The 13,858-nt window shown below is 40.4% G+C and overlaps 1 protein-coding gene across 5 annotated transcripts in view; it reads right to left on the bottom strand.

The window, feature by feature from the left end:
* Nucleotides 1-13,858, bottom strand: part of adamts9 (ADAM metallopeptidase with thrombospondin type 1 motif, 9) — a 290,215-nt gene that overhangs the window by 274,603 nt on the left and 1,754 nt on the right. For 4 of the 5 annotated variants that reach the window (XM_069937130.1, XM_069937132.1, XM_069937134.1 and 1 more), the window contains exons 1-2: nucleotides 11,708-11,871; nucleotides 11,179-11,534 (exon numbers count right to left, since the gene is read on the bottom strand). In XM_069937130.1, coding sequence (XP_069793231.1) covers nucleotides 11,179-11,534; nucleotides 11,708-11,789 — 438 coding nt within the window. In that variant the 5' untranslated portion in view covers nucleotides 11,790-11,871. Of the gene's footprint in view, nucleotides 1-11,178; nucleotides 11,535-11,707; nucleotides 11,872-13,858 lie in introns of those variants that run through there. The other variant, XM_069937131.1, reaches the window with a different exon arrangement.

Below are 13,858 nucleotides of genomic sequence, written 5' to 3'. Positions count from 1 at the left end.
CACTGGCCCCAGAGCCAGTATATTATTTCTTAAGTCATGAGACTAGAAATGCACACAGTATCTTAGGTGTGGCCTTGCCAGTACTCTGTACTGTTGTAACAAAACTTTTGTAACAAAACTTCCCTGCTCTGAAATCCAATCCATCTAGAATGAAAGCCAAGATCCCACATGGCTTCTTGATTACCTACTCCACCTGCAAACTAACCTTTTGTGGTTCATATACAAGCATTCACAGCTCTCTATGCACAACATCATGCTACAATTTTTCACCACTCAAATAATAGCCTGATTTACTATTTTTCCTTTCAAAGTGAATGATCTTGCATTTACCAATATAGTACTCCATCTATCAGACCTTTGCCCACTCACAGAAAGTGAAGCTGCATCAATCTGTGCAAACAGCAAGAAACACGAGTTGAAATAAAATGTATTTATTTACTTCTTCCACATAAATTTCAAAAGTGCACATTTTTAATCTGTATAACAGATATTTTAGTTGTGATTTCTGAATTTCACATGGTGAATTTCTGTTTCCAGAGTCTCCATCTCCTGCCTTTCCCTCTAGTCCTTTCCTGAGCGACAACTGAATCTATTGCTATTGCTACCCCTGGCAATGCATTCTAGATTCTTACTTGGCACTGTGTAAAAAAAACTTTTCCTTGCATCATTTTTGAGGGTTTGCTGATGGTCATAAACTTTCATTCTATCTTCCCAGCTTCTTTACCTATAACAAATGGGAACAGTTTCTGTCTATCCACTGCCCTTGATTTTAAATTCCCCCATCAGATCATGCAGTAATCTCTTCTGTTCCATATCAAACATCTCTTTTCATATAACTAATGTCACACACCCCTAAAAATACCCTCTCTAATGCTTTCACATCTTTTCTAAAATGCAGTGCCCAGAATTGGACAGAATATTTTACTTCTGACAAATATTATTGAATAATACTCATTCATGCACTTTCGGAAAAGCAGTGGCCCTAGAATCAACCCCCTGTGGAATTCCACTGCTTGCTTCCCTACCATTCAAAATACCAATCTTTCATTTACAGCTCTTGGTTTCCTGTTATTTAGCCAATTTTATATCAATATTTTTGTAGGCACTTCTATTACATGGCTTGTCATTAAAATTGAAACCTATTATGTGGAACTTTATCAAATGCAATTCTAAATCCATATACATCATTTCAACCATATTTCCTACTTTGGCTCTCTGTTATTTCACCAAAATCTCTATCAAGCCAGTAAATTACAATTTAAGTGCAACAAAATTCTGGAGGAACTCAGCCGGTCTTTTCAGCATCTAAAGGAGACAAATATATATTGTCAACATTTCACGCCTGAGCCCTTCTTCAAGGAAAAATCAGAAAATGCAGAAGCAGGATATATCAGAAAGTCTCAGAATTCAAACAATGGGGGAGGAATCCAGACCAACAAAAGGTGTTAGTTGAACATGATAAGGGACTAGGGTGAGAATTTATCATGTCTGTGTGAAAGGAGACAACAAGGGAAGAAGGTGGGGAGGGGGTTAGTGAAAGCCAGATAAGTCGATATGAATGCCAACCAGTTGGAGGGTACTGAGTCGGAAGATGAGGTGTTGTTTCTCCAATTTACAGGTGGTCTCAGTCTGGCAATGCATGAGACCATGGACAGACGTGTTTGCAAGGGAATAGGATGGGGAATTGAAATGGGTGCTCACAGGGAGATCCACGCTATTGCAGTGGACAGAGTTGAGGTGCTCAACAAAGCGATCTCTCAGTCTGCACCCAGTCTCTGATGTTGAGGAAACAAATTAGATTTTGTCTTGAGCAAATCGAAACTGACCTTCACTGATCAATCCACATTTGCTAATTTTGTTTCTCTTTGTTGTTCCTAAAAATGTCATCACCATTAAAACCAAAGCAACTGCTCTGTGATTTAATGGTTTACCCCTACAAACTCCAATGAACAGAACAAAATGTAACATAGGTCTCAGTAATATTTGTATTGCTATACAAGATTTATAATACTTTATTGTTATATTTTTATGGAACATTTATTTGATAAAAGCAATAAAATTATTGAAAAAGAAAATAACTGAAAAATACACAGTTAGAGGGTCTCATTTTAATCATTATATTTTTTCCTGCCAAGCTCTGGTTCCACTCAGCTGGACATGATCAGTTTTCACCCCATTGAAATTGCTCCTTCTTCAATAGGCATTTTCATCCTAAATGGATTGTATTCTTTCCCATAGCTACTCTAAACCCGATGATACTATGATCAATGTTTCTTAGCCAATCCCCAGTGATATTTCACATTTGGTTTCACTCTAATCCCCAAACTAACAGCAATTGTTGAGAGAGAAACATACAAGCTTCTCCAGAACACATTTAGGAAACTCTTTCCTCTATTTTCCCCATCTTAGTTTTTATTTTGATTGTTGAAGTCTCCTGTTCTCACTTTGGTTTTTGCAAATCTCTGCAATTTTCCTGCTACTTTCCTACCAGAGAATGGTCCCAACAGTGTACTCATGTCTGCAGCATTTCCTAATTCTAAGCAGATGGATTCTATTGCCGTTCATCTTCGAACCCATCCTCTCTCCCCAGTATATTAATATTTTTGATAAATACTGCACATTTCCCTTCACTTTGCTCATCTCTATCTTTCCTGAAAATCTTGAAATTAGAAATATTTAAATCCATTCCTGTCCTTTTGTTGATATCTATTGCCACATTAAAGTCCCAGGTGAATTCTACCTGAACCCAATCAATCTTATTAAATATTCATCTTGTTTAGTAGGATGTTTGTGTTTACCTTCATGCATTTTGAACTTGTATTAGACCTTCTAGTACACTCTCCTCACGTCACCACCCATTAGTCTTTCCTTCATCTCTGCCCATAGTTATTCATACATCAGTAGGAAATTATATCTTTAACTTTCGCAACAACATTTCATTTACTGCCACATTCTTGCAGAATGAATATCTTTACCTGGGGATCAAATGAACCAACATTGTATTCGTTGCTTTATCACCCATCGGAAAGACAGGAGAGAGGCGACCATCAGTGGTGGAGTTCAAACAATACTGCAATAATGAATATCTATGACTCATGTCACTTTCAGGATCACCATCGGGCTCATGTCTATCAACATCGGAAATAGCAGGTACCTAGTTCTTCTGCTAACGAACTCACCGGCACCTGATCTTCAGCTACAGAAAGGATATCAATTCTGTAATCACAGTTGTCGAAACTTATTCGTTTGGATTAATAGTCATTCTTTCTGATTGAATATTTAACTTCTTTATGCATTTGTCAAAACATCCAATGCAACCACAATTCTAAGATTATTTAGTTTACATCTAAGTATCATCACACAAGTGAGCAAATATGAAGAGAAAACAATAACAAGGGATGAAATTGGTCTTGAAGATCAGAGTGGTCATCTCTGCATGGGAATGGTTCTTTTGCATCTGTATTTACTCGGGAGATGGACATAAACGTGAGACAAAACAGCAGTGTTTTGCTGAGACAAAAATTTTCCAGTGAAATGTTATGGTGCAGAAGGCTGACTGTTGCCTTCTGTAGACATTGCCTGATCCACTGAGTTCCTCCAGCATTTTGTGTGTTGCTGTTTTACTTGTTGATGTGGCACTAACTGAATTTGATCAGATCGTTATATGATTAGAAACATAGATCTGTTATGATATTTTTTATCCATAATGAAGCTCTTTGTCAACTCCAATGCATCAAAATAACACAATTCACAACTTATGGAGCACAATTGTTGTATTTACATATATGCCACTTAAATCTATCTTAGTCTTCCTTGAGGTCTATCTTAGTCTGGTTTCATCTACTACAGTGGTATCTGACAATCCAACTCTTTTCTACAGTTCATTTTTAGTTTACTACTACGTGCCAGTGTCTATCTCTCTAACAATTCAGTACTGAACATGAATATCTATAAGAAATACAATGACTGTCACTGTAAAAGTGAGATATAGAATTCATGAAAAAGGATAATATACTGTTGCTAAATATCATATAGATCTTTCAAGGAGACAGAAGAGGCCTCAGTCACAGTCAATGCAAGTTTACTCAGCTGTGATTCTGCTGAAATTTCCTCTCCAGATTCAAGAGCATTCAAAAACCAGGAGATGGGCTAGATCTTAACGCCCATTCGCCTCCTCCACCATTCAAATAACACAGTGGTTTATTGGATCTTTACCTTAACTGTACTTTCTCAATTCTTCCCATTGACCTCAGCTTCCTTCGGCTTAACAGTTTTCATTCTGAATGGTTGAGTTTCCACAGCATCCTGGGTTACAGAATTCCAAACATTCACAATCCACAAAGATGAGAAGTTCTTGCTCATCTCTGTTTAAACGAGGGACACAAAGGGTAACATGCTCTTGGAATCTATTAAATTCCCTAAAACTGTTAGATCAGTGGTTCTCAACCTTTTTCTTTCCACTCACGTACCACTTTAAGTAATCCCTATGCCATTGGTGCTCTGTGATTGGTAAAGAATTGCTTAAGGTGGCACAAGAGTGGGAAGGGAAGGTTGAGAATCACTGCTGTAGACCAGATTGTTACTGAAATATTTTGCTTGAGAAAAATTGTCGTTGGCCCATTTCCTTCGGAGTTATGAAACCGGGCACATAACAAATCAAATAGGTACAATTAAAACAGTGGTTTTCAATCTTTTTCTTTCCACCCACATACCACCTTAAGCAATCCCTTACTAATCACACAGCACCTATGGCATAGGGAATACTTAGAATGGTATGTGAGTGGAAAGAAAAAAGATTGGGAACCACTGTGTTAGATATTTCAAAAGGCCACTTTTCATTTTTCTAACTACAAATAAGACTTCGTCAATCTTGCTCAACCCTCTTGACAAAATTAACTACTTCATTCTGGCAATCAACCTTTATAAATATTCTCGGAACTCTCATGCACGGTTATTCCACCTTAAACAAGAAACAAAATGTGCATGATACTCCAAATATGATCTCATCAGACCCCATGCAATGTAGTAAGACTCCCCCACTTTCATATTTTTATCTCTTTCCCCTTAGCAACAGGGAACAACATTTTATCTGCCTTCCAAATTTCTTGCAATACTTGCATTGCAACTTTCTGTGGTTCATAATGGGGACTCCCAATCTGTTGTCCCTCATCATTTCAAACAGCATTCTGATTTTCCATTCTTTCTCTCAAGGACATAATCCCTCAAACCTTCACGTAGTACTTAATCTTCCAAAACTTTTACCCCACCCCCCTGCTCATAAACTTGACTGCTTCACTGGGAAAGGGGTGGGGGGGGTGGGGCGGGTGGGCATGAATGGGCAGAGTCCCTCGGGGGCCAGACCCAAAAGAAGTTTGAGAATAGTTGTTCTAAATGACCTGGAACTATTCATTAAGTGTCGGGCGCAATGAGAAAGAAGTACAGACTCCTTAATGAGCAAATGTTGGTGTCTTGGAATCATTGAAAAGACTATTACAGTATTCCCTCAAACAGACTGAAAAGTTTGCAAGCAGTACATCAGCAGTAGAGCAGACACTGCAGCAAAGGAGAGGTGTAATGTCCACACTGCTGATATAAAACAAAATGCCTTGTAGGTTATATCCTAGATCACATGATCTCAGTGCTCAACAAGTTGCTCATAGTATTTTTCGGTTAATCCTCAATGTACTTGCGATGATTCACCAGGTTTCCCCGAATTCTAAGTGCTCCCCTACCCGAGATAGCATTAATAGAAGTATTTGGACTTCTATTCATATAACTACCCAGATTTATGTCTTTCTACAGGATTATGCAATGGCAATGAAATGTTACTGACATTACAAGATGATTCTGTACTTCTAAAAATATGGTACTTTGCAAACACCCCCTACAAACAGCTGAGAACTAGCGTCTAATATGGAAAAGCTATTCCATTAAATATTAAATCAATAGCTCAATACAGTATAGTCATGTTCGCTGTAAATGGGCCAAGCACTTCCATCATAAGTGACTATGCAAATGGTAGCTCAGTTCTTAACAAAGGTGGGAGAAAATAAAATTACTCTGGTAGTCCTCAATTGTTTCCAAGCTCCATGAGGTCAAATAGCTTCTCAAATGTGCACATTAACAACTTCCTATTACTGAGTCAATGAATACTGAAGGACATAGCCAACAGTCCATGTAATTTAAAAAAAATACAAATGCTTGAAGCAAAGAAAGGATCAGGCAGCATCTGTGGAAGGAGAAACAAAGATCATAGTTCCTCACCATACTTGGGTTGGTTCAAAGGATCTGTTGAAACACTAATTCTGTTTCTCTTGCACAGGCACTGCCTGACATTCCTGCCACTCTAGATCTACAGCAATAGGTGAAACAACATGGAATAACTGAAGTCCTCATCCTCGCCTATCTACCCATCACAGATCCATCTGCACACAATGGCAGTTCGAAGGGATGATCATCCCGCAGTGTGTGTGGGGGAAAAATGTATGGCGGGTCCCATCCATTGTAGGGAGGCACCAACTATCAGAACAAGAGTAAACCCCAGAGGGTTGTTTACTCAGCCTGCAACATCACAAACATCAGACTTCACTCCACCAAAGACACCTACATGGGACGGTGTCTTAAAAAAGTAACCGCTATCCTCAAAGAGCCCCACCAACTAGGCCATGCCCTCTTCACTTTGCTGCCATTGGGAAAAAGACGAGCTCTCAATGGAACAAGGACAGCTTCTTCCCCGCTGCCAGCAGATTCCTGGACAATCAATGAAAAAGAGACTGCCTTACTTTTCATGCATTATTATTTCTTTTAGATGTAATGTTGTCAGATGATTGTAATATGAACGTTTGCATTATGATGCAGCCACAAAACACCAAATTTGATGACGTGTTCATGACAATATATTCTGATTCTGCATTATATGGCACCACCACTGTACAGAATGGGAAAGACTGTACCACATAGAATAGACCTGACAACTCAAAACTTGGTATTGATACTATACCGTGAAGCATAAGCAGCAGAAATGTGTTCTGTCTCATCTTTGAACTCCATAGATCAGTACATGCTTTACCATTCCCATCACTCAAGACAATCAACCCTGGTTCTGTGAGGATTATCAAAGGTTATGTTGGATGCAGCACTGAATGTAGCTAAATATTCGTTGGACATCTGCTGATGCAACAATAGCTAAACTAGCATGCAACAGCCAGATCTAAAGCAGTCTTACCAATTAACCAATCATATTGAAGGACTGTAACCTGGCCAGATCTAGATGTAATGGTGATGGCCAATTGAGCAGCAAATGAGAGAAGATTCAAGGAGAAATTATCCTTTGGTTTCCGCTGACGATCCCCACCATTAGAATCCAGTCTTCAAACAATTTGATTCACTCCATGTGATATCAGCCGCTGACAGCAAAGGCATGGGGATTAAGTAACATCCAGCCTCTGGTGCTGAGGTTTTGTGCTCCAGAATAATTTGCCACTACCCAAACTGTTCCAGTACAGCTACTTTACTGACATCCACCTGAAAATGAGGAAATTTGCCCAGATGTGGCCCATCCTCAAAAATCAGGACAAATCTAATCCACTCGATTACTACTCCATCAGTTTATTGACAAGTGACAACAAAGTGATGGGAACAGCAGTCAACAATGCCATCAAGCAACATTAAAGTCACCAATAGCCTACGCACTAAATCACAGTTTGAGTCCACCAGGAACACTTTTTTTCGAGCCACATCACAGATTTGATCCATGCATGCATGCATGCATCAAGGGGATAAACTCCTGTGATGTCAATGTAGGATTTGATCAAGTGTGCCATTAAGGAACCCTGGTAAAATTGCAGTCAATGAGCACCAGGAAAGAAGCTCCAATGGTTGAAATCGCATCTTAACACAAAATGTGATGTGGCAAGCATTCTTTAGTATAGTGTGCGAACATCATAAACTTTTTCTCAGAAAATTAAGCCTTCAGCAGGATCTAGACAGTGTTCAGGTATGGGATTATAAATGGCAAATGAGCCATACACATTCCAAGCAGTGACCATTTCCAATATCCCATAACATTACCATTGCCCAGATGTCCACCACCAACATCCAGGGGGGTGACCATTAACCCCAAAGTCAATGAATGGGACCAGCCATATAATTACCAAAAGGCAATGGGAGAAGGTGTATGAAACAGCAGCTTTAGCTACTTGTCAGACATCATTTGACATGGCAATACTTAATTGTTCTTCCGTTGCCTCTGGTTCTAAATCCTGGCATTCATTAGCATAGAGTATTGTGAGAACATCTTTACCAAAACTTTCTCCAAGGTTGGTTTAATAATGCTGGCCTTCCTAATGAAGCCCATGTATCAAAAAGTGAATGGAAACAGTTCCTGGAAGCTGCCCAAATAAGAGAATACAATTTAATCTCTATCCTTCCTTGTAATTATTCTGCAGTCAAATTAAATTTGACCCTGATTTTGTGCATTACTTCACAAAATACCTTATATTGAGTGGCAATTGTATGGAGGCTGGTAACCTTCCAGGACTAGTTAATTCATTCAAGTTCCCTTCCAAGCAATATCTGACAACTTCACTGCTGTTTGTTCCAGACCTGATCAATAACTTCCCATTTGTTCCATCCTCTTATCTTGAGTGTTTCCTTAAGTATGTACTTATTACTTTCATTTCTTTTTTGAGTCAGTTCTTTGTCTTGGATTGCGCAGAAGTGACAAACTATTCAAACTATTCAGGGCTTGCAGTGATCAAAACAGGTCATAAATATGGAATAGATGCTGTATAGCATAAGGCTTGGACATTCTTCCATATTTTGATCAATATGATGGGAAGGAACATGGTGCCAACTTGAGGAACAAGATTTTTTAAAAAAAACCTTTATGAAATATAAATGTTCTTACATTCTCCTATCTCATTCTCAGATTTGTTCTAATATGAAAAGCTATTTCTAAGAATGTCAAAGGAAATTTCTCACTGCACTTCAAACTGTGGACTGTGAAACAAATAGGATCCAATATCACTGACAAGATAGTAATCTGGGAACTAACCTGCCTTACACATAAACTCTCCGCCCAACTATTGCTGTTAAAAATGTTCATTCTGAGGAGGAAGAGGGAGAGGAAAATGTACAGGGGACAATGTGAATATGAGGAGAGAGGAGGCAGGGAGAATGGGAATGGGGAGAGAGAGAGAGAAAGCTAATCAGGAAGAGAGAAAGTCAATGGGGAGGAGTGTGTGAGAGTATGAGATGGAATGTGGGAGAGAGAATTAGGGATAGCTATTTGAGCCATCAAGCCCAGTCCGCCATTCAATAAGATCAAGGCTGACTCCTGTGGACTCAGTTCCACCTACGCCTTAATCTCTTAACTCTTAAATCCCCGACAATGCACAAACCCTTCTGACCCGGTCTGAAGCATATTTATTAAGGCAACCTCTACTGCTTCCTTGGGCAGAGAATTTCACAGTTTCACTCCTCTCTGGGAAAAGCAGTTCCTTCTCAGAGAAAGCAGATGGGGGAGAATGGGCAAAAGTGTATTAAATGCGAGTGAACAGGAAGAAAGCAACGAGGGACAAGAGAAAATGATAAGAAATAGGAAGCTCCACAAGCCTCCACTGCCATCATCCACCTGGTCAATTCATAACTGTGGTTAATCTCAGCTTAATTTCTATCCAGGATAAGGAAACTCTCAACAAGTACCTTATCAAGTCCTATTAATACAAGTATTTCATCACCCCTTTTAATCTTGTAAACTCCAATAAGAGGGGATCATTCTGACATCTCTCCCCAATTCATTTCCAAGCCACATCCTTCTATTTAAGTGGAGACTAAAACTGCTCCACGTTAAAAGTATGAACTAGTAAAAAAATAATAGATGGAAACTTGGGCTGAACCATCTCATTTTTTTTCGCACAGCAGCTTTTTTGGAGCTGTATTGACCATCCCTTCCACTTCGACGGATAGATAGGGACAACGGAACAAAAGTGGCAATGGCACAAAATTATTTTGGGGACGTCAGAATTCGCGGGCGGTTTTTCTAAGTTCTCTGGCACTTGGGTTTACATTGATGGGGGGGGGGGGGGGGGGGCGGTGATCAGACTCCAGACTTCGCTCCTCCTGTTAAGGAGGACGTGCACCTTACGGAGTCGCTTCGCTCTTTGGAAAAGTACAAAGCAAAAAGCTGTATTCATAATGTCAGGGGGACTAAGGTGTTTTCAGATTTGTCTTGTTCACGATGCACATTGCATCAACTGAAATTGCCCCCCCCCCTCCAAAAGCCCACCTTTCTTTTAGAGGTACCACACCGCCTTAAGTCATGATCGCTGGAAGGGGACTCGAACTCCGCCCAGTGCCCTGCCAAACAATTGTCACGCTGGGTCAACATCTAGCTCTGGATTCAGGTGGAGTGACACCGTGCCGAGCGCTGGAGAGCGGTTCGACTTTGGTGGCGTGAAATGGGAACGGATCTGATGAGCCCATCGTTTCTGACAGAGGAGATTAAGACGGCTAAGAATGTGTTGACTCCGTTGAATCGGTGGGAAGCAGCATTTGCAAATCGTGGTTGCAAGGTCAGTCAGCGGAACAGCGTGGTGACCGACACACCAGGGGAGGCGAGCAACTCTTCAACTTCTCCGCGATCGAGAGAGGCTGGCGACAGGTTTTTTTTCTCTCTCTCTCTCGATACAAGAGACGGTTCACATGTTTCAGTTCACCAGCCTAAACCCGAGGTGGCGGTGCATGAAAGCTTCCTCCTCAAGTCGAGGTCATCGCTTGGGAGAGAAAACGGGAGAAGCTGCAAGATGAGGACATCTTGAGGTTTCCAGATCGTTACAGGGTCAGCAAAATTCACCAGCTCTTCTTCCCAGAGCCCGAGCGAGCCGACCCTTATTTAGAGGGAGAGTCAGCTGAAGGTGTTCTTGACGTTGACTGGGGGAGGGAGTTGCGCATCCGACCACGAGTGGGACACGCTCCTCTCGCTCTCTTGTTTGAGTGCTTCCACCAGCTTCACAATTCATCCATCCCGCCCCTTCCTTAGTTCGCGATCGCTCTAATATTTGAATTATGCAGGACAGTCGTATGCAAGTTCTTACCTAAAAAAAAGTCGAGCCTGAATAATTATGCACGTGGGGAATCCAACATGAAATGCAGGATCGAGAGGGTTAAAATACTTACGAGTCCGGAACAGAGGCTAATCACAGCTGTGCGCTCTGGCTCAGCGTTGACATGTCCTGTGTAGAAACAGTGCTTCGTGTCAGTGTCCTCTTCGTGAAAGTCTGTAAGATTCGCTTGTATTCCAAGGTGGATCACGGTAAATATCGGTGCAATAAATCCGGAATCGGCAGTCAAATTAAGGTGAAATAATTGGCCAAATGCATCGATCCTGTAGTGCGTTACCAAGGCCCAGAGATCGGCATCAACGCTTCGCTTTCTCCTTCTAAAGTGCATCGTGTTTGGGAAAGGTTCCCCGAACTCATCCACTCGAGAGGGAGTTACGATTTCGTAAACCGCCAGTTGCTCTCGGAGTTGAGCTGAAACACAATAAAATTCTGATTTAAAATCTGGGACGTCGCCACAACTTTAATGCCTCAGTGGGTATGATGTAACGAAATGTGGCTCAATATTCACTTTATTACAAAACGTAACCACGGGCTTTGCAACAAACGGTAGATAATGCACAGTTCACAGTCTAGTCGAGTATTACCTTGTCTTTCATACATTTGTGGTGTTCCTTCTACACTGGAGACGAAAAGTAACGTTACTCCTACCCAAAACACCAGACGCATGATTACCGACTATGCACAGAGAGCCCTCACCACAAGTCAACCACTGTAACTCAGCACTCGGAACCTTCATTCAATTTATCCTCGATTGAACAGTGCTAGGGGAGTTGGTGTTTTGCGTACGTAGCATCCGAGATTGTTTGAGTAAGAACACATAATGTTAGAGGAGGTACAGGGGGAAGTCAGTGCTGGCTAGTTTTTACATTACTCCCCAGTGCCGGTGACGAGTACTCGAGGATCTGATCTTTTTAGGAAGGGGGGCGGGGTGGGGGGTGGGGGAGCGGTGGTGGGTGGCTGAGGGGGGAAGGTGGGTGGGTGGTGACGGATCGACGGATTCTGAACACCATTGACGTCTAGCAGAGACCGCCTCCCTTGCCTCATTGAGGCCAATGAAATGCAAGTCGAAGTCTGCCGGGACCCGGGAGGTTACTTATCAAGCGCTGAGTTTTTTTTAAAAAAAACAAACCATTCTTTTCCAGTTGCAAAATGCATAAGCTTTTTAACATCGTATGCAAGTCTGAAGCAGGAAACACCTCGGCTACGGATACGTTGACAATCATTTTTACATCGGAACACACAATTGATACATTAAAACTTATCCTTTGGGGGGGTCTGAACTCATTTTTGTCACCTCCTCCGGTAGCAAAGGATTACAGATTAAAATCATTTAAGTATTTTACCAGATTTTTAAATCAAATGTTTACATTTCGCGACTGAAATTTGAACGCACCCCTATTACAAAGTTGGTTTGGTTCTGTGCAGTGTTCGCACAAAACGAAAGGATTCATTAAGATTTGAAAAGATCATATACAATAATAAATCGATGACAAATCTGACTCCAAGGAGGAAGCAAAGTTAAAATACGCGGGAATGTTTGCTTGTTCGTTATCTTAACTTTTTTCCACTTGGGTCTTGAAGTTCAGGAAATGCTGATACGTTAAGTGAACCAACGGTTGGACACAAGGGTACCTTATAATTTACCAGTTCCCAGCCCAATAATCATTTCCTCTTTGTACGCCTGATCTCCAGTGTATTGCTTCTTGCAACCACAGCCGGCAGGATGCACCACGACCTTGATGCGATCAGAGTGGGTGGTGATCACAGGAACTACTATTCATTGTCCTCAATTATATACAGAGCTGCTTCAGTTCATGGATGTACCAAAATAGTCTCTTTTAAGAAAAGGGACTCTCATGCTAATCTCAGTTGAGAATTTTGTTTAAATATTGTTTAAATTTTCTACAATTGTAGAGATTTATAAAATCACCTGCAAACGGAATGTAATATATGAAATATGAATGAATTCTCCTGTTAATATCTGCAACAGGAATGCATGAATGCAAATAAAAACATTACAAGTTCATAACCGTTTCAATGGCATGTTTTGTGACACACCTGATACTATTGGGGTGTTTGGCATGAAGAGTTGGTGAAAAGTGTTAAAAGTGAAACACTCGAAAGTCATTGTCACACCTATTTGTGTAGCTTGTCAGTCACACCTTCAATTGTGTTTTCATTGAACAAAATAATGATAATGCGGTGAGACGTCATTTAATATTTTTAATTTTTTGTGCTCAGGTTATGGATGATGCTCATTATTAAAATCTATGCTTTGTTGCTGTTAAGATAATAGCCATGAGGTACTGTATTGGACCAGGGTCGTCTCTGTTGTGCTTCTATTGTGTTGTGAAGTCAGAAATTCCAGGATTGTGACCTAATTAAGGAACAATATGGCATGTTTCTGTTGCTTTTGAGGTACAAGTTTTGGAATTATAGTTGAATACATTTTACGGATTACCCTACATTTTAACTTTTCATTCAATTGTTTTAAATCTAAGCATTATTTAATGATTGTACAATGGAAGCATATCTGTCAACCATTTCTTTCAAGTCCTTCAGGAACCCAAACAATTCTGAAAGAATTGAAATAATGTCACTAGTCATTAATCAGCATGTCTTAACTTCATCTGTGCATATTTAGTTTCTCTGTATTGTCTCGGGTCAGAAACCCCTTTAAGCTATTTACCCTGATAGTTCCATCAGTTGACACTATTGTCATTTTTAAATCATCA

This window comes from Narcine bancroftii, chromosome 5 (genome assembly GCF_036971445.1).
Source record: "Narcine bancroftii isolate sNarBan1 chromosome 5, sNarBan1.hap1, whole genome shotgun sequence".
NCBI classification, from domain to species: Eukaryota; Metazoa; Chordata; class Chondrichthyes; order Torpediniformes; family Narcinidae; genus Narcine; species Narcine bancroftii.
This window is presented reverse-complemented; position numbering and strand designations above follow the sequence as displayed.